Here is a 27,673-nt window from a genome sequence, read left to right as displayed (position 1 = left end):
CTGTCTATCTATCTATCTATCTATCTATCTATGAATACAACTAAAATTGCCTGCATCAGATACATACTTGACTCCCGCTTGATCAAGTATGGTTGCCATTCTATATATAAACACTCAAATGGAAGCGAGCTCCATGTAGATCTGTGGAGCTTACTTCTGAGTAAACAAGCAGATAATTTCATTGTAGACTTGTTTTTCTTTTCCTTACACAATATGCGGTTTAAATGTACTAATGCATTTTGTGGTTGTTTTTAATGGCTTTTTAATAGCTCACACATTCGAAGTTCATTATTCATCTAAATAGTGTAATATTTAAATTCATTAGAGAAAGTTGTGAACTATTTTAATTTTATTGCAGTGCAACAAGGACCAACCAACCTCTTGAGGCCTTGTGGCTTTTTAAAAGGGTTTTTTAATATATATATAAAGATGTACTCTGTTTTGTTTTTCAAATAAATACTTTCAGGCTGCAGCGTTCTCACAAGCGCTTGTTATAGCATAGATGTGACAAATGAAAAGGAACAGTTTACACATAGTCAAAGCTTGTAGATGCTTTCTATATATTGCATAATTCTAATGTGGTGTCATCATCCCTTCTCTGGCTGCCAATCCTTCCATCCATCTCCATCCCTTCTAGCTCTAGCAAATTTGAAGCTTTGAGTTTAAGCATTTTAGTGAAATTTACTTCAAAGTAAGCATGCCAGGGATTGGGACTACAAGGCTTTGGTCTCACACACACACACACCACCTTTCTTTTTCCAACCGTAATGTGATGTTGATGGAGTTTTGTGTGGTGAATGAAGCTGGCTGGCTGGCTGCCAGCCATCGACTATGAAATCCTGGGTACCTGAGAGCTTATCAGTTCTTTTGCTTTGTAAAAAAAAAAAAAGAAAAAGTGATGAAAATGTTGGTAAACTGCCATGAAGGTTTAAGGCTGCCGGAATAAGGAGCCGTGTAATCAGATTGGAAAATGGTGCTTGAGATTCTCTGCTTGGGAAAGCAGCCGGCAGTGGACCTACTGAGATGCTGAGCGAGTGCTGACCACTTTGTTAGCAAATCAGCTTGTTTAGAGGCAGCAGCAGGGTGGAAAAGCCTAGCCCTTGTGATGGTATGTAATGCCACAAGCACCTCTTGTTTTGCAGAATGCAATCATCTTGCAATTAGCTCCCTTTACATTGAACCTGCTTTCTTCAGGATGATTGTTCTTCCTCCTCCTTTATTCTAGCTGTGTGCTTCCCCCAGTTAGGCATGAAAAGTATTGTATGAATCAAAACAATCCATTAATTTTATCACCGGGCTGGGGGGGGGGGGGAATGTAAGTGGTCAACTGGCCTCCCTCAGCGGCTGGAAATTCTGTGGTTCGCTGTACCGTAGAAAAGGTCTTTTTAACTATTTCAGATAATGCCAGGTTTTTGTCTGCTTGTGCATAGCCTAAGAATACACTTGCAACAACAAAACAAATAATTAAAAATTACACTGTGGATGGTGAGAGAAAAACCTAACGTATGAAAGGAAAAAGTGCTCCTGTTTGTTTAGGTATGTTTTTGGATGCTGCCAATGCAGAAGTCTCCAATGACACAGCCACTTATCTTTCTAATTCCGCTACTTCACCTTTTGCTGAACTTCATTCTGCAAGATTTTAAAGTACAAGGCAGGCACTGTTTGTTATTCTTCTAAATGTAATTCTGATTTTAGGCAAATTAGCCAAGTTGCTTGCTGCAATTTTTTCCTTTCCTTTTCTGAGGATAATATTTTCAAGTTTTGCTATTTGAAAGAAGCTGGAGTTTAAACAACAAACAAACCCATCCACCTTTGAACCCAGAAGGAAACAGAGTAAGACTAGCTTTGTTTTTTCGTTTAGATTGTCTTGCAATGTCCCTTAAGAAAAAAATCCAATATTAAGAGCATGTTTATATCTGGGCTTGTTTGATCTTTTATCCTTCTGTAACCTCCAAGTGCCTGAAAGACTGAAGAAGGAAATGCTCAAACTGCCATGTTGTTTTCCAAGGAAGGGAATCCAGCAGACACACACTGCCATGCAACTTCAGCTAATCTCAATGCGGTTTGTGCAGAAACCTCTCACAAATTCAAAATGATTAGCAATTGCTGTAGTGCCTAGTCAGTTGTGTCCAAGGTGAAGACATTTTATTGCTTTCTTCCTGATACGAACGAGAGCAAAGTATATTGGTGTTACAGTGCTGTTAACCAGCAGACCTGATGACTCAGTGCGAATGCACATTGCTATTCTTTCTTCAACATAGATCTCAACAAAGTTCATGTTACAAGTGATATTCTGCTAGAACAGTAGAGTTTTTGTTATTATTTTTACTATGGGGTGTGGTGGTTTGGGTATGGTAGAAGAATCAATCTTCACTCTGGCTTACAATACGTGAGATACTGAATTTATTGCTTCTCATTTTATTAATGATTTTGTGGAGAGAAATTTTAACTTGTCATGATGAAGCTGCCTTTTTACCCATTATGAAGAATGAATCTGTTTGGATTGTGAAATGGGAAAATGCAAGCCATAGTGTACAGCACAAATGCCTAATTCCCTTAATTTACACTTGCAGCACTGGGCACAATTCCATGTGTTTCAGTGGGACATAACCACAATTAACTATACTCTGGGTTATAAACTTTGGGTTGTTTACATATATACAATATGGCCAGATTCTTTGTTTCTAAATTTTAAGAACAAAATGAGCAAGGAATGACTGCTAGCCTGTATACATCCGTATGCTTGCAGATCTACTTTATATTCTTTCAAAGGACAAACTCCATTAGATATGCACTTACTGTACATTGGATTATAAATCTTACCATTTAATGGTAATTCAGTGAGCAGTTATTGCTTCAGTGGCCTTTTTCCCCCCTTCCTTTTTTTTTGTCCCATCACACTTGTGAAATAGGGTTACCCTTTACAAGTGTCGCATCCCTAGATTCATCTTTTGTACTTGATAGTTGTTCCTAGTGCATCGTTGAAAGTGAAAAGAAAAATAGGGATGTAAAGGCAGCCATCAGGATAAATGTTGGGGGAGGGGCTGTGTGTGTGTGTTTGTGCGCGCAGAAAACAGGCATGGAGCAACAAAGAGATTGAGGTATTTTAAGATCAATCTGACAGATTAAAAATTTGCTGTGAAGGTACACTTTTATTAACCCCCATTCACATCCCATTTCCCCCAGTAACACTACGTAGTCTGTGTTAGAATGTCCAGGAAACAGAAAAGGTATCTTAATGATGCAAGTCTCTCTCTCTCTTTTATTCCCTCTGCTTGCTTATGCTGTTAATACCCTTATCCTTCTAATGTGAAATACTTTTTTGGAGAAACAATATGCACATTTGTAAAGAAATTATAAAAGGATTCTCCTTTTGAAGATAATGAGTCTTTTCTTCAGGAACTGCAGGTTACACGGAACACAAATGAGCTCTAAGTGGAGGGATTTAACGTCCTGCTATAGCATTTAATTTCTTGAGGAAAGGAGTTCAGTTCAAGGTTAGCCTGTTATTGTGGTACTGGCAACTACTTCTCTCATTCCTGTTCTTCTGCCAGCAGTCCTGTACAAAAGGCAGTCATTTTTATTTAATACGTGGGGAGGTATTAATCACTGCAGTGTTTTCTTGTGAAAATTTATCTTACCAAATTCATTTTTTTCCACTACTCATGACAATAATAGGTGTTTAATTACTCAATAAGAGCAGTTTATAGATTCCATTTTTCCTCTTTGCTGGACAAATGGTATTGATTTTGTACTTCAATGCAACATGAAACAGTATTAAACTCAATTAGAATTCTGAAACTGGTAATGTACATTAGTTATGGTAACGGAATCCCACCCCCTCAGTCAAAGACACAAGAAGCCCCTGCCACAACTGAAAAAAAGAACTAACTCTCTTAAAACTCCCAGGACAAAAATGATCCATTTATGAAGTTAATTTTATTAACAAGTGGAGATACTTTGAACGTCTTCTTTTAAAAATAATGCATTACATATGTATGGGCACATCATATTTTCATAGTGGACAACCAGGCCCATGGCAGCTAAATCTCTTACTAATGGGCCATTCAGAGTCATAAGATGTCACTATGCTTATTCGCCATACTGCTGTAGATGTGGCTTTTGTGCAGCCAGTATTGTCAAGTGCAACATTTCATCTGAGAAAAATAAAATTGACATTGCACATCAACCTTGACATCAGCCTGTTAAAAAACATATGGGAACCATCTCACTCATGCCTTGTCTTAAGCTTTCAGATTTGATCAGAGGGACAAGGGTTGACCACATGAATATTGTCCTGCCATCAAACATAGTAGCATAAGACCTGTGATTCAGCTCCAACATACTACTTCTGAGCTATACCTTTTTTTCCATGCCTTTTGGTTTTTATTCTGAATTGTTTCCATTATGTAATCCGGTTTTCTTTCCTTATTTTTTTGCCATAAGAGGAACAGGAAAAAGATTTCTTGCATATTGTGTTAGCATTCCAGTTTTTGCACTAGCATTGCTTCTGAGATTTAGTCATCTGTGTGCGTGTTTGCACAATTAAAGTTATCCACAAATGAGTTGGTTTTGCTCTCAGCATTATGAATTGGCATATTAGTACGTGAGGCCAATATGCTACACAAGATTATTCACTGAGAGTAGGGCATTTATGACTATGTATGGTGAGGAAGATGTCAGAGTTCCTGTACCTTTACTAGTTGTGCAGAGGAAGAATTTGGGCAGGTGCAGCATCTATAACCATGTTGAATTATGGAATAAGCTACACATGCTTTAGATCTTCATTTTGTAGAAGTATTGAAACTTGAGACCTTAGGAGGGATGGAGGAATTTATTATTTTTATAGCATTGGGAATTATATTATGCACTTGGTATTGGGTACTCAGACTTAATCTCTTAGGAACTCAAAACTTGCCCCTCCACTCCTTGTTGTGGCAGAAACATTTTACGAATTGTCTATCCTGTTGGTGAATCCACTGCTGTATCTCTTGTTGCTCATACATTCATGGGGAAGGGTCAGCCTGTGCGTAATTTTTTTTTTTTTTTTTTTGCTGCAGTATCGGAATACACACACACACACACACACACACACACACACACGTGTGTGTGTATGTGTGCGCGCGTGTGTGTGTGTGTGTGTGTGTGTGTGTATTTAATACATTCATGGATGATCAAGTCTTAAATTTGCACACCAAGGAAGGATTTCCCACTATTTAGCTGGTATATCTAACTGCTGAAATATGTGTTGCTAGGAAAGAGAGTCATAGAATCTGTATTTGTCTTTCTTATCAATTCAGCTATTTAGCTATTTTTAAAAAGAAAAGGAGACTATTGTTTATGTTTGCTATAACCCTGTATAAAATTCATACTTCCTTATATCTGTTACCGAGGCGTCTCTGCTTCTAACTGTACAGGATTGAAATCTTAATTAAGCAGCAGCATGTTTGTCAGGTTACTGTTTCCACTGGCTATAAATATAATTGACAATTTCTTATATTAATACCTGCTTTCCTTGGTTTAATTTAGATTATGTGAAAATATCAGCTCAGGTATTTAAAACAGAATCAAAATGGGATTTAAACAGATTAATCTCTTCTCAGTACATATATTTTGTACACCTTTCTTATATTTAGATGTCTGTTTAGGTGTTCAGCAAAGGTAAATAATTCTGATGTATATATGCTTGCACTTGGAAAACATTTCAGTCTTTAAATACAATTTAACTAGTAGGAGGGTTTTTTTTCCATTTTGAACAAGTTTCTGTTGGATGCTTTATTCAAAATATTTCATTGTTTGTGTATGGAGGAATACATTATTCTTAATGTTTCAGCAGATAAGATAGTTGCCCATCTACCAGCATATTTTAGTACACTGGATATGCAGCACATTCGGCACGGAGGGTCACCTTGGAAAATGCAGAGGGCCACAGCTAATTTGCATATTTTAGTTAACATAATTAACATAATTTGTGCAAAGTGTGTGTGTGTGTGTGTGTGTGTGTGTGTGTAATGCTGGCTGATCTATTTGGCTTATTTCCGCTGTGGTGAATAGTCCACTTCACTGGGACTGTTGCGATCTGATCCATTCAGTTACTGCATGTCTCCTTTTTTAAATTATTAGACCTCAACAAACTGAGAGTTCTTGATTTTTCTTCTCAGCCAAGTGGCAGATTAATAAATATTAGGGCCTTTTTCTTTTTCATTAAGGATTGCTTAAGGGCTGAAAAATTATTTTCTTTTTCTTAAAGTATGTTCAGTTCATGCCATTTTGCACACTGTACCCAATCTGGCAACCCTGGAGGCTTTCCTTCCTTTAAAGCTGCACTGCAGTCAGGTAAGCATGGGGCTGAGGTGGTACTCTACAGTTACCACTGAGTGGTGGGTGTGGTGGAATGCAAAGGTATTCCATATATGCTTACCAGAGGGAGATGCAAAGCAGCAGCTGAGTTAGGGACTGTTCCCTGCCTTTGTTCTCTGGAAGCCGCCCAGAGTAGCTGGGGCAACCCAGCCAGATGAGTGGCAGATGCTGATGCGAATGATTATTATTTTGTATTTCTGTCTGGTAAGGATATGGGTTCTTCCTTGGTTGCCCCTTAGTACTGCTTCAGCTCCCTTGTTTACCTTGCTGCTGCTGCTGCAGTAGCTGTAATGGAAAAGATTCTCCACTCTAGCTCTTCTTCTTTGGCGATCACTCGTAGCTGAGTAAGATTGTCTTCCATGAATATGGTCACAACAGTGAGTCCTTAAGTGGCTGTGGAGGCCAATTCTGGATGCACATGTCCTTCCACAGTGGGGACATAGGTTTCCGGACGGGAGTTGATCATGGTGAGGGTTTGCCAAGTGTGCCTTCCTCTTAGCACGTTTTTCCCTTTCGTCCCAAGTTCAAGCGTCTTCAAAGTTCATGACAAAGGCTGTTCTCCAATTAGAGCGCTCGCAGGCCAGTGTTTCCCAATTGTCGTAATTTATACTACATTTTTTTAGATTTACCTTGAGAGAGTCCTTAAACCTCTTTTGTTGACCACCAGCATTGAGCTTTCCAATTTTAAATTTGGAATATAGTAGTTGCTTTGGAAGACAATTATCAGGCATCTGAACAACATGACCAGTCCAACGAAGTTGATGTTGAAGAATCATTGCTTGACACTGGTGATCTTTGCTTCTTCCAGTACACTGGCATTAGTTTGCCTGTCTTCCCAAGTGATATGTAAAAAATTTTGGAGACACTGTTGATGGAATCTTTCGAGGAATTGGAGATGGCATTTATAAGTGGCCCATGTTTCACAAGCATACAGTAAGGTTGGTAGTACAGTAGCTTTGTAAACGAGCATTTCAGTTTCCATGAGAATGTCCCGGTCCTCAAACACTTCAGTTGGGAGAAAGGTGCACTCACAGAGCTCAGGCAATGCTGGATTTCGGCATCAGTGTCGGCCCTTGTGGAGAAATAACTGCTCAGTAGCCTCTCTATTACTGTTAAATCTATCCCTTATTTTTTGCAATGTTTGAAAGAGCATTTACTGGGTAACATACACTGTATTAAAGCTACTCATAGCTTTATCAGAGGTCAGACACTATAGTTTACTTAGCCTAATGGTTGGTTCGCCCCTGGTTTTAATTACTCTGAAACCCATTTCCTACTTATGACAGTTCACTTTAAAAGCTGCATTGCTTCATTTCAGTAACTTTATTACTGTTTGGCTCAGAGATTGCTATTTCGCCTTGGCCACAGATTCTCATCAGTTGCCCAGTTCACCTTTGTCCACACTATACTTGTGAAATGACCTGCTCCTGTAATGCTTGTCAATAGCAAATTGCTGCATCCTCCTGCATCCATGCTGTAGCACACAACAAAGGAACGCAATACTTTTTAGATTTTTCACTCTTTCCTTTTTTTTAGAAATTAAACTTTAATGCAGAGAATCCTAATTAGCATTTAATACCTGGTAATTAAGGCACTGGTTGGGGTCAACCATATAAAGCACATCAGTTGAACTGGCACCTGATTAATAGTCTTAGTGATATAAAAAAGTTCAGCACAAAAGAGTGCTCTTCTAGGGTCAGTGCTTTAATAGCTGTGGAAAGTGCAGGTTTTGCTGTAATTCTCTCTTAACAACTGGATCAAAATAATAATTTGCGAGGTGTTCATGGCTGGCTTCTCCATCATGATGTCAGGTGAATTATTTTGGTGACGTCAGGCAGATTGTTTGGTTTTCCTAATACTGCCACCAAAACAATCAGACTTCGCTTAGTTTCCGCATTCCTTTTCACATTTAAATTTAGGATGATTTCTATGTGAAGTCAAATTTATTCTGAATATGGATTATCACAAGGTTTGTTTGCCTGCACCATTTAAGGACATAACACTACACAAACAGTATGTTAGTTCAGCAAAATGTATTGCTTAACCAAATGTTTTGGACAGTGCTTTTTTTTAAAAAAAGTTTAGGGGTACTCTCATTTTCCTATTCATATTGAAATACTGCCCCTCAATGAGGTCAAACTTAGATTCACAAAATGTTAAGGGGTACGCGTACCCACCCCCCCGCGTTGCCCCAGAAAAAGCACTGTTTCAAAAAATAAGGCTATATCATATGTGCATCTTTATTTTTTTTAAAAAATATGCCTGGCTTTTTCTTACTGCAAAGCTTTAAAGTGGGGAAAATGTTAATTGAGGCACATCACAAATTTACATAGACCATGAAATCTTAAAATTAGTAAGAATGTTTCCACATATCTTCATTTGTATACACATCTATTGACTTCAGATTGGGCCCATGGGGAACAAAGCAATTTTGGCTACGTCTAATGTTAACTGTGGAACAGTACCCACAGTTTTTCCCTTCTTCTAAACAGGATTGAACTTGAGCAAGTCCATTTGAATTGCATTGTTGGATGCACGGCAAATATCTCAGTTGGTTTCTTTTTTCCCAGTGGGAACTCCCAGGATACACGAATCCCAGGATACACAAATCGTATTTTATTTCATGTATGTGTCTAAATACTTGATTATTAAATGCCATCCATATGTTGAAACTGGTATCTGTACTTGAATCAGCTTGTGGCTAACAGGCAAATGACTTCTTCACTTTTGCTGCATCTAGCACTGGGGATATATATACTGTACATTAATCCTATTCTGATCAGTGCTCATCAGGTGCATACAAAATGTTATCTGCTCTGGATCCCTTCAGGTGGGCATAGGTCTATTTATATGGGCCTCAATCAATAGACTAGGGAAACAATTTTAATCTCAGGCAGAGATTAGTCCAAGTCTTATTATTTTTTAGACACAAATATGAATTTGTGCAAATTGAGCCTACCCTCAAAAGATGTACTCTTAAAAAAATTGAAAACCATTTCGTGTATGCTTTTTTTTTTTTTTTGAAAAGGAGTATTTGATTTTATAAATAAATGCTAATAAATGTCTACTAGCATTTCCACTTGATTAGCACTTGCACCCAGGTCTGCTATAATACTGTGGCCAAATATTGGCATGGTTTGCAGTAAATGTTAAAACAAAGCAATTTTGCTGTCCTCTCATGTGCTTTCTGTAGAGTGTATATGTGTGCGTGTGCGCGCACAAACACACACATGTGCGCACAGACTAAATAAATAAATCACACACACATTCTAATTCTGTTAGTTTTCTATACAAGTAGTGTCTATTTTAATGGTCATTATATAAATCTGGAGTATGTCCTCTATGTGTGTTAATAAATAACAAAGGAGCACTTGCAATCTCCTTTTTATCCTATTCTCCTTTAAGGCTGGTGTATATATGTCTCTCCTATTTTATCCTCACAATAATTCTGTAACTTGGCAGAGAGATGGTAACATGCTCATAGCTATCTAGAAAAATGATGGCTATGTAGATATTTGCATTGATGTTTCACATGTCCAAATAGTGTTCTAGGCATTACACTAAACTGGCTTATTTCCAGCTTAATTTGGGAAACACAAATATTGCCAAGGGTTAATGCTCAAAAGAATGTTTTCCCCTTTTAGACACCTGCTTGATTTGTTGTGCATGACTTGCATTTACATTGGGCAATAAAAATGGTGTTCATTTAACACATAAATAGGATTGTTTGTGTCTGCTAAGATGTCACAGTTTTATTTCAGTAAAATGATTAAATCATCACCTTTTTATAACTTCCTTTTACCCTGGTGTATGGTTAGGGCAAAGGTTCAGACCAATCCTTTTCATGTACATAATCATGCACTGCAATTAATCACAATCTAGTTCTTTAAAAAGGAATCCATTAAGATGTAATACCATCTGAACAATCACCAAGTAGAAAATCTGATGCATTAAGAGTTCCAGGCTTTTGCTGTATGGAAGTTTTGTAGTATTTAACCTTCCTTACAAGAGCATTAAATTTAGAGCAGCTTATATGTATGAAGTATTAATATAAAACAGAGACAGAGCAGTTTATCATGTAGTGCTGTAATTTCTGAGGTCCTTAACAATGATATGATTTTGTTATCCTTAAGTAGGACTACTGAATTCAAGAAAAGTCTCTCTAACCTTCAGTGAAAAGTTGAGCACCGTATAATAAAAGCTTTTCAATTGAAATGGTTTTGTTCTTATTCTCTTACCTAGTTTTGAAAACGAAGTCTTGTATCCAGCTGCGTTAGTCACATGATTGCATCCCCTAGAGCAGAGGTTTCCAAATGATGGTCCTTGAGCTTCATTCTAATTGAATTCCTATCTCATCACTCTTTGGTGGCCATGTGCCCTATTCTACAGAAGTTGCCTGTATGAAGGTCTTTGAATCCAAGTCTGAGAGAGCTGTGGCCTTGAAGTTGCCGTCAGATGTATTATATGTCTACTTAAAAGTAATTATTTTTAAATCAGCACCTACTCATATAAATTAGCAGAAGTATTTATAAAGGTGTCTTCCTTTTGTTTTCTCTTAGCTGATGCATAAGTAGTACAGTACTTTATTGTACCAGAAGTTATCCTATCAGTCTGTAGGCCATGAAAACTGATCTGACTTACACCCGAACCCACAGCCAGTGTTAAGTCAGTGTCAAGTCAAGCAGCAAAACCGGGTGTATTAAACTTCAGAGTATGTGTGGGGTGTGTGTGTGTTTGGCTTGGTCTTCTAATCCAAAAAATGTATTGTTCCTCTAACATTCTTAGCCATCTCTCATAAAAATTTAGAATCTTTTAAATATACAATCCTCTCAGAACAACCAAAATAAATATTAAGGGTTGTAGTCAAGCAAGGCATTCTCAGATTAGATCCAATGAAATCAATGGACTTCACTAATTTGACTGTGATCCAGCAAACTGTGTGTGTATTTAAGTCAAATAACTGAGCACAGGTTGTTAAAAAATCAAGAAGGCAAAGTCTCAAATATTCTCCAACTAAACATCAGTAAGAGCTGCTCAACAGTGGGACAGACTCCTTTGGCAGGAGGTGGAGTCCCCTTCATTGGAGATTTTAAACAAAGGTTGGATGGCCATCTGTCACAGATGCTTTAGTTGAGATTCTTGCATTGTAGTGGGTTGGACTAGATGGCCCCTGGGGTCCCTTCCAACTCTACAATTCTGTGATTCCTCTTCAATACTGTGTATTAGCTGCTTTGCAGTCTGTGCTTTTTACACAACCATGCCTATACTACAAGTTTGTTTCCTGGTCAAGACCTGGAGATTTTATTTGGTTATGAGATACTTCTTTTTTCCCCAACCTTATTAATATTTGAAAATGTATTTACTTCACACATGTCTGGCTGTCGGAATAATACCCTTCCATGTTTAATATACTAAAGCAAAAAACGCTGTTCACAAGGCAACAGAGTACAGTGGTACCTCTACTTACGTGCGCCTCTTGTTATGTATCCTTCAGCAAACCCAGAAATATATTTCCAGGTTTCGCTGCACGCATGCGCAGAAGCGCTCTATCGCGCCGCACATGTGCGCAGAACAGGCACCTCCGGTTGCGGAAACCTCGGGATCCGACAAGAGCTCCGGAATGGATCCTGTCCACGACCGGAGGTACCACTGTACTTGGTAAAGATCTCAGATGCTTAGGTAAGAACATGTTTCAGGGTGCCATGCACATGCTCATAACGTCATCTCAGGCACACAGAGCTCTGGAAACTACAATTCCCAGCTGCTATCCCTTCTTGAAAACTCTTGAAAACACTAAAACTTCACAGGAACCCTGCAGACCTGCACATGCCCAGTTAGCATTCCAAGACAGAAAATAATTTCCTATAGAACTGGTGCTTGATGGTGTATTATGCACTGGACAAATTCACATGCCAAAGTAGCTAAGGACAAATTAAAGTGATAAAGAGATTAATGTGCATTAAGCTGAGGTGGAACTGACAATTTTGGCGATAAAATTATGGTTGCAGTCCTTGGCCCTTCAAAAAGTGGAATGGCCCTTGAGGTCATTTAGGTTATACAGCCCTGCATTACAGTTCTCCCATAGCCTATACAAACACATGCGAGTGTTTCTGAATGCACAGATAAGTGCGAGAAGTAACATTTCATTGACTAATATGCATTGCTTTGAGATGTGAAGAAATAGACATCTGGCAGTGCCATCTGACATCTGTCGGAAGCACTTTACAAGGCAGCTGTAAGCCAAGCAAATGGAACTAGGAACATGCGTTTTTGATTTACAAGTATAACAGATTTCCATTGTGATTTTTCTGTAAGACATTAATACCCCATCATTTTCATATTTATGATAGTAGCGTTATGTTGTTTTGCCTTACTCTATACACATTGAAGTCAATGGACTAAAGTACCTATATTTATGTTTAAGGCTGATCTGGTCTGGACATGGCCAATAGGGGAGGGGCAATTTAATGAAGTGCTGGTCCAAGAGAAAGATCCTGTAATACTGAGTGCTCAGCATTGCAACCATCCCTTTACCCATTGCTTTTGATGCTTGGTTGCAACACCATTTAGACCGAGAACCTGCAAAGTAAGCCTGAAAGGCAAGCAAATGATTGAGCTGGCTGACTGTGCTTTAAGTGAGAAATATGAACTAGTGGTGTTCACATAAGTACCAGACTTAATGCAAGGATTCATAGAAAGATATGTAGGAAGGTTCCAGATCCATATTTGGAAACTTTATTTTGAAATCTGTGAAATGAATTATAGTGGCTGCCTAGGCATGGTTTTCTAAATGGGAATTATAAATAGTTTTCAAACATTTTGAATGATGAAATAGAATGGGCTTAATTACTAATATAAAAAACAGCACTATATATTTGAATGATGTTGCAACAGTTGAATGATGATTTAGGCTCTAGGTTTATGGTGAAGATAAATTTAAAACTATTTCACATAAGCATTCATAAAAATAAAAATAGCTTGCAATTGTATCTTCTAAATGGGAACTAATATATTTGAATCACCATTATTAATCAGAAATCATATTCACATGTAATATACACCCAGTGGCGTAGCGTGGGGGGTGCCAGGGGGGCCGGCCGCACCGGGCGCAACATCTGGGGGGGCGCGCTCGCTGCCTCCGGAGTCGCCGAAGAGCCTCGGGCGCAGGCTGTAGCAGAGCCCCATGTCTCGTGGAACCGACGAGCTGTGCGCGCGCCCGGGCTGAAGGCGTCCGGCAGGCAGCGGCTCTCAGCCCCGCGCGTCAGGGCCGCGGAGGACGTGCCAGGCAGCCCCTCCTCACAGCCCCGCCTCCGCTGCTGCTGCTGCAGCTGCTGGGCCATGTTGCATTTTCCTCGCCTCTCTGCCCCCCTCCTCCTCCAGGCAAGCGGCGTGGTTTGGGCGGCAGCGCCAGCAGCAACTCGACTCAGATCGGCAGGTTAGGGGTTGGGGGGGCGCAAATTACTTGCCTTGCCCCGGGTTAGGGGGCGCAAATTACTTGCCTTGCCCCGGGTGCTGACAACTCACGCTACGCCGCTGTATACACCATCATGTTCCTTTTTTGGTGGGTTTTTATTTTTTTACATTATCATTTATGTCCTGTGGTTGTGCCTAAATTACACAAAATGAGAAACTCTTTACAATGCATGCGTGTGCAAGTTGGAAATTAAAGTATTTAACCTTCTTCTCTTCCATCTATTAGCAAACTCGTTTTTTAAACAATTATAGGGGGAAAATGGTTAAAGCCAATCATGCATTTATTTTGATAAAAAGCCTGAAACAATATTAGCTACTTTCCACAAATAAAAAGAGAGTCAAATAATCACTCTGAGCAGATTTTGCAAGGATCTTGGAGGGCATAATTATGTTGGTGCTTTTAGCACAGGGCAAAGCAAAACATAAAATTAAGGCATGAAAGAGTGTACCTATTTTGAGCATAACAATGGGATAATTGCTATGGGATTTTATTACCATCCTATAATGTAAAGATGCAGTTTTCCCTTTTAGATATAACTTCTCAGTCTATTAAGTTATATTCTTGGTGACATGAATCTGGTTGGAGAGGTTAAGAAGTACTTGAAGCCTGAATGCAATCTTTAGATATCTTTGGTATGCAGTTTCAACATAGTATGTATTTTATTCTCTTTAGCAGAGCTCTTCAAGCACCCTGTGCCTTCAAAATCTTTTACACAAATACTTTCCAATTCATTCTAACCACCACCCCACGCATGGCAGCAGGCAAATGATGAGCATTCTAGGACCTTTTGATTGCACATGGCTGTCTAGTTTGTGTTGGGATAGTATTTAGGAACATAGGCAGCTGCCTTATACAAAGTCAGACTATTTATCAATCTTGCCCAGCCATGCCTGTTCAATGGAACTTTGTCTCTCCTCTCCTCCTCTCCTTAATCCTCCCTTTAAATCTGTTCTGGGGGTTCACCCAACCTTCCAAAATAGATTTGGAGAGAGGAAGGAAGGGTTCTGTTGCACAAATGGAAATCTTGTAGTAATGAAATGAGGGCATTGGATATCTCCCATATTTGTCATACTGGGGCTGTTAATATCTAGAGCAGATTACTATATGAATAATTGCAATTGCATGCAAAGTCTGCTGGTAGTTGCCAGGACTGCTTGCTATCACATGGAAATTTTCCAGTGTAGATGGGGTGGATGAGAGTGAACAAATCCTAAAGTTAGTCAGACAAGGTAGTTGATCAACTGTTCTGGAGATTTGGAAATGGATCCAATCTGTTCTGGATAGGGTTGAACTACCTCTGAAGCAGCAGTTCCATAGTTTGGGGGTATTACTTGAGCTGATATTTTTGCTTGATGTGCAGGTGGAGAGGAGTACTTTATGACACAAAGACACAAAGTACTCTTGTGTCTTTAAGAGCTGGTGGGATGTCAAGACTGATGGAGTTTCTTGTATTTTAGCAAGGAGGGCATTCCAAAACACTGATACCACTAGTGAAAAAGCCAGCCTCCATGTTACCACAACCTAATCAGGTTGTGGCAAAACTTACTGGGCAGTGGAGGGGAAAATGGTTTTTCAGGTTCAGAATTATTGAGGGCATTAGTGTGATATGTACCTGATAAGGGCTGCAGTGTTCTGCACTAACTGCAAGAGAATAGCCCCACACAGAACACATTACAATAGTCCAAATGTGAGGTTACCAACACATGTGTCACAGTTAATTCAACACTGGTGACAGGACAGCATCTTTCTTTCGCTGCATCTGAGAACAACAGACTTACTTAGGGGACAAAGGATAGGTGCCATAGCATACCCATCTCTGCCCTCTCCACTGTACCCTGACTCCAGGTAGTCACCTTGTTCTGCACAATGGTAGGGCTATCCTTCAGAACTGATGTTTATTTATGTTTCTTTTGAAGTTTTAGTCTGGCTGCCTGTCTTGTCTTAATTGATGTTGTGTTTTCCATTCAATTGAATGGGAACATTTTCTTGACATACTTTGCTGTATTTATTTTTTAAGCCATTTGGGTTATTACAGTGGTACCTCGGGTTAAGTACTTAATTTGTTCTGGAGGTCCGTTCTTAACCTGAAACTGTTCTTAACCTGAAGCACCACTTTAGCTAATGGGGCCTCCTGCTGCTGCCGCGCCACCGGAGCACGATTTCTGTTCTCATCCTGAAGCAAAGTTCTTAACCTGAGGTAATATTTCTGGGTTAGCGGAGTCTGTAACCTGAAGCTTATGTAACCTGAAGCGTATGTAACCCAAGGTACAACTGTATTTTAATAGAAAAGCAAAGGATAAATTTTAAATAAGCTTAAAAAGTAGGTGAATCTAAGAATGGTGCTTTTGGGCAGAAGAAGGCCCATTCCCAGTTTCAAACAGGTTTGCTGGTGGCTATCTTCAACAAAACAGCTAGCTGTTTGGCTTACTAGACAGAGAGTGATGGAGGGAAATAGAGTGCAGTTTCACTTTGTATATAATAGATTGTTTGCATTGATGCTTCTGTGGTTTGTATAATCTGGAGAGAGTGAGTAGCAGGAGGGATGATGTTCCAAGGAAAGCTGAGCTCACCCTGACTCAAGCTCATCCTTTCAATATTGATGCCCTTGCAAGGATCAAGTGGTTGTAGCGGACTCAGCTGCATGTTACAATTTATGCATGATTTATTTCAGTTGGTCTTTGCAGATTTAAAAATTGTGTTTGCCTTCCTGGCTCACCATTTTTCCAGTCTAAAGATCATAGGTTTTATTTGATTATATTTTGGTACTCTGTTAAAGTCGACTGGGTCACCTTGCATTGCACATCTATTTAGTATTTGCTCATTTCTTTTAACATGTTCATTTCACTCCACTGTGAGAAGTTAATGCCATCTTTTATCTTTCTCTGACTGGATGTCAAAGGACATAACATTAATAGAAGCCAGACACCTCTAATATAGTTTCATGAATGGCCTTTTGAAAAACACACCTAGAATCCCCCAAAGAACGTAAAATCCGCTGCATGGTAGTAGATCTGGCTAGATAATTCTTATCCTATGTAAACACTGTACACTGTACACTTTGTGCATTGCAAATTTGCGTTCTCCCTATTTGTTTCCCCCCCTCCCCCTAACGGATGGGATGACCAAGTACATAGGAACATATTCACAAGTTATTTCAATAAGATCTGTTTTGTAGCTAAATCAAAGGATTAATACCCTGATCCTAACTACTAATGTCCTGATAACATTTGCTTTATGGGTATGGGAGTTCCCACTCATGCCCAGAAGAGCTTCCCAGTTCATTTTATTAAAAGGACCTTGTCTTAAAGAAATGTCTGAATGAACTGAGTCCATTGAAATTAATTCCACTGAAACCAACTACAATTGCCTTTCTCTCGATTGCACTCACTTAAGATTGGATTCTAGGTATGAATTGCATTCTCACGTTTACTATGAAAATTGCTCTCCATTAAAAAAATTTCCACACCACAATAAATTTGGATATTAAAATAGTATAGTGTTTTACCCATGCTGGCTGGGTTTGATTAGAGCTGTGCTCCAAAACATCCAGAAGGGTATCATGTTAGCTACCCCTGTTGTAACTTTTCCTCAACAGCAGAATTGTTCCATCCTTGTCATTATTTAAATGGTCATTTTCTGTGCCTTCTCTGTCTTAACAATATCCCTTTTTAGAAGCTTGTTCTGGCTATCCTGTATGCAGAAGGTGCTACAGTCAAGTGTAACATACCCTTTTCCTAACAATTTTGAAAGGCCAGCTTCTTCAAGACTGTCTGGAAGCTATTTTCAAGTGGGGGGAGCTTTTATTCTACACACATTCTACTACTACCATATTGATTGTTTGTGCCCATGACCAGCACCCCATCCCTAACTTCCATTTGCAACCCACTTCAGGTCAGGCTACAAACCATGAGTTGAGGACTTTGTTTGTTTAAATATGTATATCAGTTTCCCATATCGTCTTATTTTTGTTTGACCCATCTGGCAGACTATATAAACTTGTGAGTTTTGAACAGCCTCCATGTCACTGTTTGCATGTAAGAATTGGACCCTATACTTTTGTTTTATGTAAGCAGCTATTTGTAGTATGCATTGTATATAGATAATGAACTAAATATTTCACTCTGCACCTACAGAAGTCTAAATCTGAGTTAGGTAACAAGTCTGATTAGTTTGAGTTTAATTTTTTTTTAGTAGTTATTATGAAGCACGTAATTAAAATATTGCTTAGTGTTTTCTCTCTTAGTGGGTCACTACTTTCAACTTTCTGATAAGGCTTAGGATGTGGCAGCACTGTTTTGTTTGGGCATTTCCTGGTAAGGTTGGGTCGGATCCTGCAAATACTTCTTGAAATGCAGTTCTGAAGAGCTGGGAGAAAATTAATTGCTTGAGGGACCATTGACAGTTTCTGTGTCTCACTATTGAACTACTGGAATTCTGTCAGCCTTATGATGGCAAGCTCCTCTAAAGTGAATTAGTTTAACTGACTCTTAATTTCTTTATAAGCTATTGTCTGAAACAGAAGGACATTTAGCCAATTTTTTTGACAATTGGCCTTTCCTGGCACAATTCATGCTTTTTTGCTGCCTTGACTGTTTTGCCAAAATGACATTTTTTTTACCTTGTTTTAAGCCATCTGATTCTGTGGTGATTAAATGTTAACAACTCCTTTCTTTCAATTGACTAACAGCCAGATACAGAACTGACCATTTCAGGGGCCACACATGGGGTAGGTGGCAGTGCCTGGAGGACATTAGAGCTTTAAATCATTATGGATTACATAATCTCATCTAACAAAGAGTGCACTGCATAAATGCTGTTTTTAGCCTACCCAGGCTACAACCCTGATCCTGACTTCCCTCTCATGTTACTTAACTCTAATTGTGAAACCACAGAAAGGTGGAGTTGGACTCTACAATCTTGCTTGCCCCTGCCCCGCCATGGTGAAGGGGGTCAGACAGCTCTTGAGATTTTTTTGGGCAGTGAAGGGGGATCTGAAAATATCCTTTCTGCAAGTAGGCGCAGCCCATGGACAGAGTTCTGCTCACAGGATCTCTGATACAAATCATAGTCTCTCCTTTCCTTTGGCTCTCTGATCCACATTATAGTTTCTCCTTTCTCACCCACCCCTTCAGAGTAAGGACATTGAAGACATGCTTTTGTTTGCCCTGAGTGACTGCTGATTTGGCTAGCTAGGGAGAACCCCTAAAAACGGCCATATAGCAGCAGTTTGTTGGGGCTGCAGAAAAGCACACACAGCAAAAGCAAACAAATCCATGAAAAGACCAGTAGGGACTTAAGGGGTTTTGTTCCCATTAAACATTCACTTTTTGCATTGAAAAATACACTAACACATCATAATATTGCTTGTACAAAAGGTTGCAATAGCAGCAGTGTGATTCTTGACTTTTGTGTGCTTTAGGGTGCCCATTGCACCCAATAACAGCACACTGAAGTGTGTGTCACTTGTGCTGTTTCAATTGCATCTTATAAATTTTGAATCGTATTAGTCATATATACTTAGAGGTAATATTTGTTTTTTTAAAAAATTGCAGGGGTGGGAGGTGGACGTACAAAGAAAGGCATGCATGATAGTTTAAAGTGCCCAACTAACGGGCTGAAAACATTTTTATTTTCATTAGGGACCTAAGTAAAAGCTCAGGGTAGCAAACTCCTCCTATGGGCCTCTATAAGAGAAACAGGGCAGCATGACATATAAATTAATGTGCCCTGTTACTCCCAAGAGGTCTGCCAACATTTTCTACTGAAGTGTTCTCTCTCTGTTTTATGAAGTGAATTCACCATGGCAAAGTAAAATCTTCATCTTTGGATTGTAAATCTTCTGGTTACTCTTTATGTTGTGTTACACACTAGATGACAGCAAGCAAATATGATAAGAGTCCAAATCTTGGAAGTGAGGTTTCACATTTGTCTAGAACATTTTACCAATGTGTGTGCACATGCACACATTTGTATGTACAGTGGTATACCTCAGGTTACAAACACTTCGGGATACAGACTCCGCTAACCCAGAAGTAGTACCTCGGGTTAAGAACTTTACCTCAGGATAAGAAGAGAAATCGTGCGGTGGTGGCGCGGTCGCGGTGGGAGGCCCCATTAGCTAAAGTGGTGCTTCAGGTTAAGAACGGTTTCAGGTTAAGAACGGACCTCCAGAATGAATTAAGTTCATAACCAGAGGTACCACTTTATGTGTGTATATATTTGTCATGCCTCCATTTGCTTTTGGATTTGCCAGGATTTTTTCCCCTGGGGATCAGTAATAGTTTTAATTATAGCTATGCTTCTAGATCTCCTTTTGTCCTTGTCAACAACTTTTGTCTTTCTAACAAAAGAATGGGCATATCTGATCTCCCCTGCCCTCATTTTGAGGCAAAGGTGGGTTTTTATCTCTTTCCTTTCAGTCCTACCATCTTGGCAGATGCTTGCTAAGTGTTGTAATGAAGCTGCAAGTGTACAGTAAACATCAAAGGCCATTAGATAGTAGACTTCTTGGAAGCTGTTTTCACCGTATTCTGAGTGTCATGACGCTGCTGCTTCACTGAACTTTTTTCTCCTTCACATCGCGCTATTTAAAAACCCTGTTTGCAGGTTTCTTCTGGCATGAAGAGGAGGGTAGGCCTTCTGCAGAAAGTTGGATTTTGGCTTTAGATGCATAAAAATGATTAACCTAAAAGTTCATGAGTTAGTTAGGATACTAGTTATGAATTGGCTGGTAACGTTTTTATTCCTTTTTAGCTCTGCATATTTGCAAGGTAATCCCCCCCCCCCAAAAAAAACATTTTGGCTTTTTTACTTATATCTTCCAGTCAAAGCAGCCCAAAATATTATGTTTATAGTGTTGTCTCTTATATGCTGTTTGGTTTTCCAGTTGTACAGTGCTAATATTTTATACGAATAATTATATGTATTGAGCATATCCAGCCACAGCTAAACACTTTGTTTCACTGATTTCAGTGGAAAAGTGAAGAATAAATATTTATTTGTCCTATTATGAGCTGTTGCAAATATTATGCAATGTGTTATAAAGTTGTGGGGTTTTTGAGCAGGGTATTGGTAAACACGCAAGACAAATTTGCACCCAGGTAATTTTTTACAAAAACATAAAACCAACTTCAGGAGTTAAATGAAGGATATGGTTGGAAAGAACGTGAAAACATGACTGAAATAAACATCATGAAATTCTTTCATGAGTTCATTGACCTGCACAAATACTAAAAATTGCCTGTACAGTATTGCAGATAAAAGACATGGGGATCTATATATATTTGTTTAGCTTAGGCCAAAGCTACTGTGAACACTGCCAGTTTTTGAATGATCTTGTCATTGTTATTTGCAAATAGGAAGTCAATTTTTCTGTAAATTTGACCAGTGCTCTTGTCCTTTCAGCAACTCTGGAAGAAATCTATCTCTTACAGAGCGGGTTATGGGGCAGCGAAAGAGGTACATACTTATATCTCTCCCATTGCAATCACTGTTAACTTTGGCTGGATTGTGCTCATTTATGTAGAACTTCTATGCATATTATAGGCTTCTAGAACACAGTCTGCATTTTATATGTTTGGTCCTTTGATGTGGAAAGATTGTCAGTGTGGAGTAGTGGGATGTGAAATAATATAATATGAACTGGGGAAATGTCATGACCTGTGTGTATATGTTGAGGGTGTGGGGGGGTGTACCTCCCTTGTGAGAGATAGAGAAATAATATGGAGAATTTGAGGTCTGAGTTTTCTATCTGAGAGGCGAGACAGTACATTGGGTTAGGAATTAATGTTTAGAACATGGAAGGTTTGGGGCCTTGGGAGGAATTTGGGTTGGTGTTATTAGGTTAAAGAAAGGGGAAATGATTATTTTCATCTGGTGGGGGTCATAAATAAATAGTGTGACAAAATATAAATATAATTGCCAGAAAGGCATCTACTTTTATCATGCAAAAAGTTTAGATAAAATCCAAAATCTATAGAAAGGTAACACCTTTATTGGGACCCGTTAAACAGTTACAAGCCAGCAAGCTTTTGAGTTTTCCAGAGCTGCTCTTCAGGATGAATGTTAAACATTGATAATACTTGAACAATGAGCCTTAGAGCATGCCTCTACAAATTAAAAGCAAATTCATTCCCCAAGGCTGTGCAAGGCTGTGTACTAGTGGTTGTAATATGATATTCACTCTTCTAAGCCTCCTTGCCATTTTGCCCTGGCTGTTGGTGAATAAGAAAACAAAATAAAATAAAAATAAATTTAAAACTTGTTTATGCAGTCATGATCATTCTATTTGATCATTCTGAAATAAATATGTGAACTTTATCCGTTGAGGACATTTCAGTTGCTGCTGGGTCAAATGAAATCTCAGTATTGAGTGATAAATCTGTGATATCTGTTTTTTCACATGCAAGTTGTCATTTACTACAGGAAATAACTGCAATGCATGTGCAAGAAATCCTGCTGTGTCATACTGCCAGCTTTTCATTTCTTTTCTTTGTGTTGCTGTTTGCTGCTTTGATTTTAAAAGTTTGAAATATTCATAAGAAAACCACTCCCCTCTTTGCACAGCCCCACCATACTTTTAAAAGTTTCCTGAAATTGACTTGGCCATGAAGCTCATTTGGTAAGGCTCAGTTCATTTCACCACTCCATCAACTTGAGCGGAAATAGGGGAAATTGATGAGTTTGATCTTGGGAAAAGAAAGTCAACAGGATTTCCCCTCTATGGTGAGGTGGTGATCAGAGTAATGATACTATAATAGACAGAGGAAAATCACTCTTAATGCTCCATGGAAATGAAATACCTTTCTATATAGCCAGTAGATGTGAGCAAAACAGAAATCTCAGCCAGAGACCCATGTTAGTAACATGGGAAACTGCTTTATAGTGAGTTAGATCCATTTAACTCAGTGTTGTCTATGCTGTCTGTTGGAAGCACTCCAGAGTTGCATGTCTTCCCCGGCCTACCAGATGCCAAAGATTGAACATGGGAACTTCGGTATGCAAAATATGCATTTCACTAGTGATCTATTGCCGTTCCACGTTTATTTATTATTGATCCTGCCCTTCCTGCAAAAAGAGCCAAGGGCGGCATTGCATTTCCAAAACAGAGAAAATGTAGTACAGTGCTGTGGGAAGTTCCAGGAATGGTGCAAGTGGAGAGTGAGCTTGTGCTTCTTCTTTTTTGCTGGGGTATAACATTGTTTTGTTAACCCCATCCCACCTGGATTGGAAATTTAAGGCTGGTAAAGAAATTAAGTAATGAACATAATTTACTTTGGAAGTTACTGCAATATAACATTGTATGTGTGAAGCTACATTTTATAATTTACAGTGTAACAATCTCTGATCAGTCTTGTGTGGCTAAAAAGCAGTGGATTTTTCCACCATCTTGGTCTTGTTTTTTTAGGGGGAGGTGGGAACAGCTTGTGCATATTCTGTAATAGTGACTGTGAAGACATGCTGAAGGGGTGGTAATAGTTCCTATCCCTGCTGCACCTCAGATTAATTGCACTCAGTGTGTGATATTGTGAATGCTAAAGTCCATCTTGACTAGCATTATGTTAAATACTAAATGCCCTGTCTACATTGCAATTTTAATATGTTCTGACAAACACATTTTAGATCTGAGAGCTCCCGTTGAGGTCAGGGTGCTCGACATCCTGTTAAATAAATGTTAAAGGATTCGGTACATGATGCCTGTGAATTCCGGCATTGTAGCAATTAAAGCATTATTGAAGAGAGTTTTAGTGAAATATAAAACCTGTTGCTTTCAGATATCACGAGGGATTTTAATAACCTTTCCTTTAGAATAGCTGTAGCCGTTTGGTGACTTTTTTTTATTGGGGGGGCGGAATAGAAATTAAAAATACAATGTAAAATTCTACTAGGACATTTACTAAAACATTTTGGTGGTTTGAAGTATGAGTGAAAATTGTCCAGAATATCAGAATGTGCATGGTATGAAGAAGTTTAATGTACTACTGTGCTACTACAGAAAACAAATGAAAATGCCTCATTTGAGTGTTTGCTCAAATTCTATCTTAAGGCTTTGACTAGACACAGACTCAATGGCTTCACCCGCAGCCAGTCTCCTGCCCTGTGCTTTGTTTACCACCTACCCTGATGAAGAGTTCCAGGGAATTCGAAAGCTTCCACACTATTTTGTGATATTTTGGTTGGCCTAGTAAAGGTATTGCCCTAATACAGATTTTAAAACAAAATGTTAGAGAAATAAAACTGTTCTTTATGAATTTTGCGATTGTCTTTGCTTCTGTTTGCATCCAAATGAAAGTATAGGGGGTTGTACCCAACAAAGTTGTCCTGTTTGCGCAAGGTCTTCTACTAGCATAATGGAGCTGCTTCTCCCTGTCCTTCACTCCATGTTCTGGGGTTTTCTCCAAACCTCCAGAGCAGTTTGGGTGATACAGGGAGAGGAGAGGCGGAGAAGTTCCATTGAGTAAGCCCTTGCATGAATGGGATGACTTCATTGGATACAACCCCAGAACATCCTACCTTCATATGTGCTTCTGATGCCAAAGTGGTGGCAGCAGGGGAAGATTTTTGCAAAAAGGGGGATTCTCAAAATAAGCCACATTAAAAAAAAAAAAAAAGCCTCTCAGCTAATACTATTGCTTTTGTTTTGTTTTTTGAAACCGCAAAATATTACTCAAGGAACAATTCTGGTGTGTTTAGACAGTGAACAAAATTTCATCTCTGGTGCCACTCACACACCTGGGGTGGTACTAGCTTGTGTTTTATGGGGGTATTAACACTGAATGTGGATGTCAAGTTATTTAAAATTTGCTTTGCTTCAGAGAGACTGGAAAATATATTTTAAGTCACCTTTTTTTTTTACTTTTTACATGGTTACTGTTTAACATGTTATTATTGTTTAGAGACAGATTATGCAGTACTTACCAATGCACACTAAAGCATTAAAATAACTATCATGGTTTGAAAACCAATTTTTCACAGTCTTGGGCAAAATCCTTGTGCAGCCTGTTTTTTAAAAGGACACTGTCAGTTTGAAAATGTTTTCACTTACTATGGCAATGAGAAATTACTCTACCTTAACATTTTATGTATAGGCACTTTCACTGTTTTGCTGATCATCAGCAACATTTCCTCTAACCTACGTGTGTAGGAACCTGAGAAGCTGAAATACCACAGATGAGCTCTACAAGGCCAAATGGATGAGGCAAACTATGAACTTCTGTTCTATTGCTAAAAGGCTGCACTAGACTGAAGGGCTCTGATAGCCGCAACAGACCATCTTCACTATAGTACTTCATTAATATGTGGTGTTTCTCCAGGATTAGATGGAAGTGATATAATAATTCTTAAATGGGGGGGGGGGCAAATTCACCAGAATGTGATGACAGTTTTACAATTTACAAGGGATCTGGAATGAATTAAGAAAAAATTATACACCAAGAAAGCCTTCAGTAGGCAAGACAATGTGAAATTTCTCATCTCTTAGGATACTTTAGTTTTGGTAGAGCTATGAGAAGCTATGAGATGTGGCATATTTTAGCAGATATGTGAGCCCCAGAAGATGATAGTGAAAAGTCCATTTGGCTAGGTAAACATGTGAACCAACAAACCTTTACCATGTAAATAGTCACATGAGATTGGGCCTTTTCTCAGCATTGGTAAATAACTGTTTGTTACCTCCTATTATTATTATTATTATTATTATTATTATTATTATTAACTTCAAATCCCTTGCTTCCTAGTATTCCTACATATATTGTATATCTATAGCAAGATCTGAGATGTAAAACCTTTCTTTTGCCAAGTATGAAGCCCTTCCAACTGCCCCTTCCTTTCAAATACATGTGAAGAAGGGTCAAAGGGCAATGGTCTAAGATTAGGGGCCTATGCTCTTTGTCAGGTGTGGGATGCTCAAAATTCTTGATACATTTTGGATCAGATCCAAGTCTAGAACAATCTGTAGCCTAATCTTATTTTTAAAACTGTTGGATCAGGCATGGCAGTTTGCACCATTATCTCTAGCTTAATCTCATTTTCTTTATACCCAATTTGCTGTTTCTGTGATGGGCAGTGGCTTTCCAGCATCTAGGGTTCATCAGGTCATTCTCATCACTAGCTACCCAATGTTTTAAACATGCAGTCCCAAGGATTGAACTTGGGACCTTTCACAAGGAAGGTGTATGCTCTACAACTGAGGCATGGCCCTTGCGCCATTTTTACCAGTGCCTTTTCTGTCCTAGAATATCTTGTGCTTGATTTCACAGGACTCCATCATAGTTACAAATTCTTACAATGTTCTTCTCTTATACAGAAAATATATTATCATGTATGTAGCTTTTGTTTTGTTTTGTTTTGTTTTGTTTTGTTTTGTTTTGTTCTGTTTTGTTTTTCTGCTGTGAGTATTTGACTCAGGAAGTTAATATGCACAGGTCCAGATTAATAAAACAAGAAGAAGCAAGACAGTGTGAATTCATGGAAATACATGGGCATTTAGTTACACGCCAGAACCATGTGTCTGAACTGAGGGAAACAGCAAGAAAAGTAAACTTCTATATAAACAGAATGCCATTTTCTGTCTCCGGACTTCTGTAGTGCCATTAGTCTTTTTGTTTGCATATACTGTTAGAAAGATTAGCAAACCTATGTGAATGTAAACTGCTGTGCATCCACAGGTCATTTACAATGATGGCATGCAATTGTTCTTGGGATTTTAGCAAGCAGAGATCAGTGTCTCTCTTAGTTACCACATGCTGGTGCAGCATGGTGTGTAAAATTACATGCCATGTCATGCCAGCTGGGAAGATAATGCATCTCACTATTGTACAAATATATATTGCCATTGACCTTTTCTATTACGACTTTTCCAGTACCTTTGAGAAGCCAATTACAGCATTTTAAAGAAAAGACTGTAAACTCTGCTATTGTATCATACTGAGCCAATATATTCAACCCTTGAGAAGTTGTCCCTCCTCAGTATCTTCTAATAGGTACTCAAGTACAGCTTGTGTGGCGCATCCTCTTGATTTAAAGACCACGGTTACTGCTGAGATCCTCTAGAAATAACATTTTCAAATTGCAAGGCTAGAAATAACAATATATTAAAAGCGGGGACTCCCCCCCCCCAAAAAAATTTGGGCATCTTGTTTGTTTGCCGTGCCATTACTTATTGGTGGGCTCATAACACATTCTCTGCAGCGTTTCCCTCCAACAGCTTACAGCTCCATCTGTCCTAATGCTCTTTATGCTGCAAATTTATTCATTTAAAATTTAATGTTCATGATCATTCAATGACAATTACTGGATCAGCTAATTTGGCTGACATCACAGCAGCTCAGCCAATGGCTAGAGAGACCGTGATGTTTCTTACCAGAAATGGTGGGGGGTTTGTGTGTGTGTGTGCTTGGCTTTGGGGCAGCCTGGTAAAACTATCTTATCAACGTTGCCTGTTCTTGTGTGAAGTTGTGTGAATTTGCCCATGGTCTCATGATTGGATGCATTATCTTCCCAGCTGGCATGACATGGCATGCAAATTTTATATATCTTATTGCACCAATATGCAGTAAGAATGCAAGTTTCATCAGTCAAAATATTTGAATCTCTATAGCTGTCTGTTCAAACTGGGCAGTTTTATAACTGGGTTTGTGCATCTTTTTATATTTTCCTCTTCAACCAGGCTTTTGGCTTATTAACATCCTATATATCCTTTTAAATGTGTTTTTGGGGGGGGTGTTATTGTTTTGTTTTATTTTAGTTTTAGTATGTATTTTGTGTTTTAATCCTGTACTTTATGCTGTGAAACCCTGAGATCTTCAGATGAAGGGTGGTATATGAATTTAAATAATAATA

At 38.8% G+C, this 27,673-nt stretch overlaps 2 protein-coding genes across 7 annotated transcripts in view; one reads left to right on the top strand and one right to left on the bottom strand.

Annotated features, from left to right (window-relative positions):
• The window catches only part of LOC308478964 (uncharacterized protein), a 425,355-nt gene that overhangs the window by 310,679 nt on the left and 87,003 nt on the right, over positions 1 to 27,673 (bottom strand). The window lies entirely within an intron of this gene.
• The window catches only part of FIGN (fidgetin, microtubule severing factor), a 127,788-nt gene that overhangs the window by 27,645 nt on the left and 72,470 nt on the right, over positions 1 to 27,673 (top strand). The window contains exon 3 of one of the 2 annotated variants that reach the window (XM_081006738.1): positions 21,239 to 21,292. The exons of the other annotated variant lie outside the window; for it this stretch is intronic. Within the exon in view, the coding sequence (XP_080862864.1) occupies positions 21,239 to 21,292 (54 nt within the window). The remainder of the gene's footprint in view (positions 1 to 21,238; positions 21,293 to 27,673) is intronic. 2 annotated transcript variants of the gene reach the window in all.

The sequence above is a fragment of the Podarcis pityusensis genome, assembly GCF_964106645.2.
Source record: "Podarcis pityusensis genome assembly, chromosome: 1".
In the NCBI taxonomy this organism is placed as follows: Eukaryota; Metazoa; Chordata; class Lepidosauria; order Squamata; family Lacertidae; genus Podarcis; species Podarcis pityusensis.
This window is presented reverse-complemented; position numbering and strand designations above follow the sequence as displayed.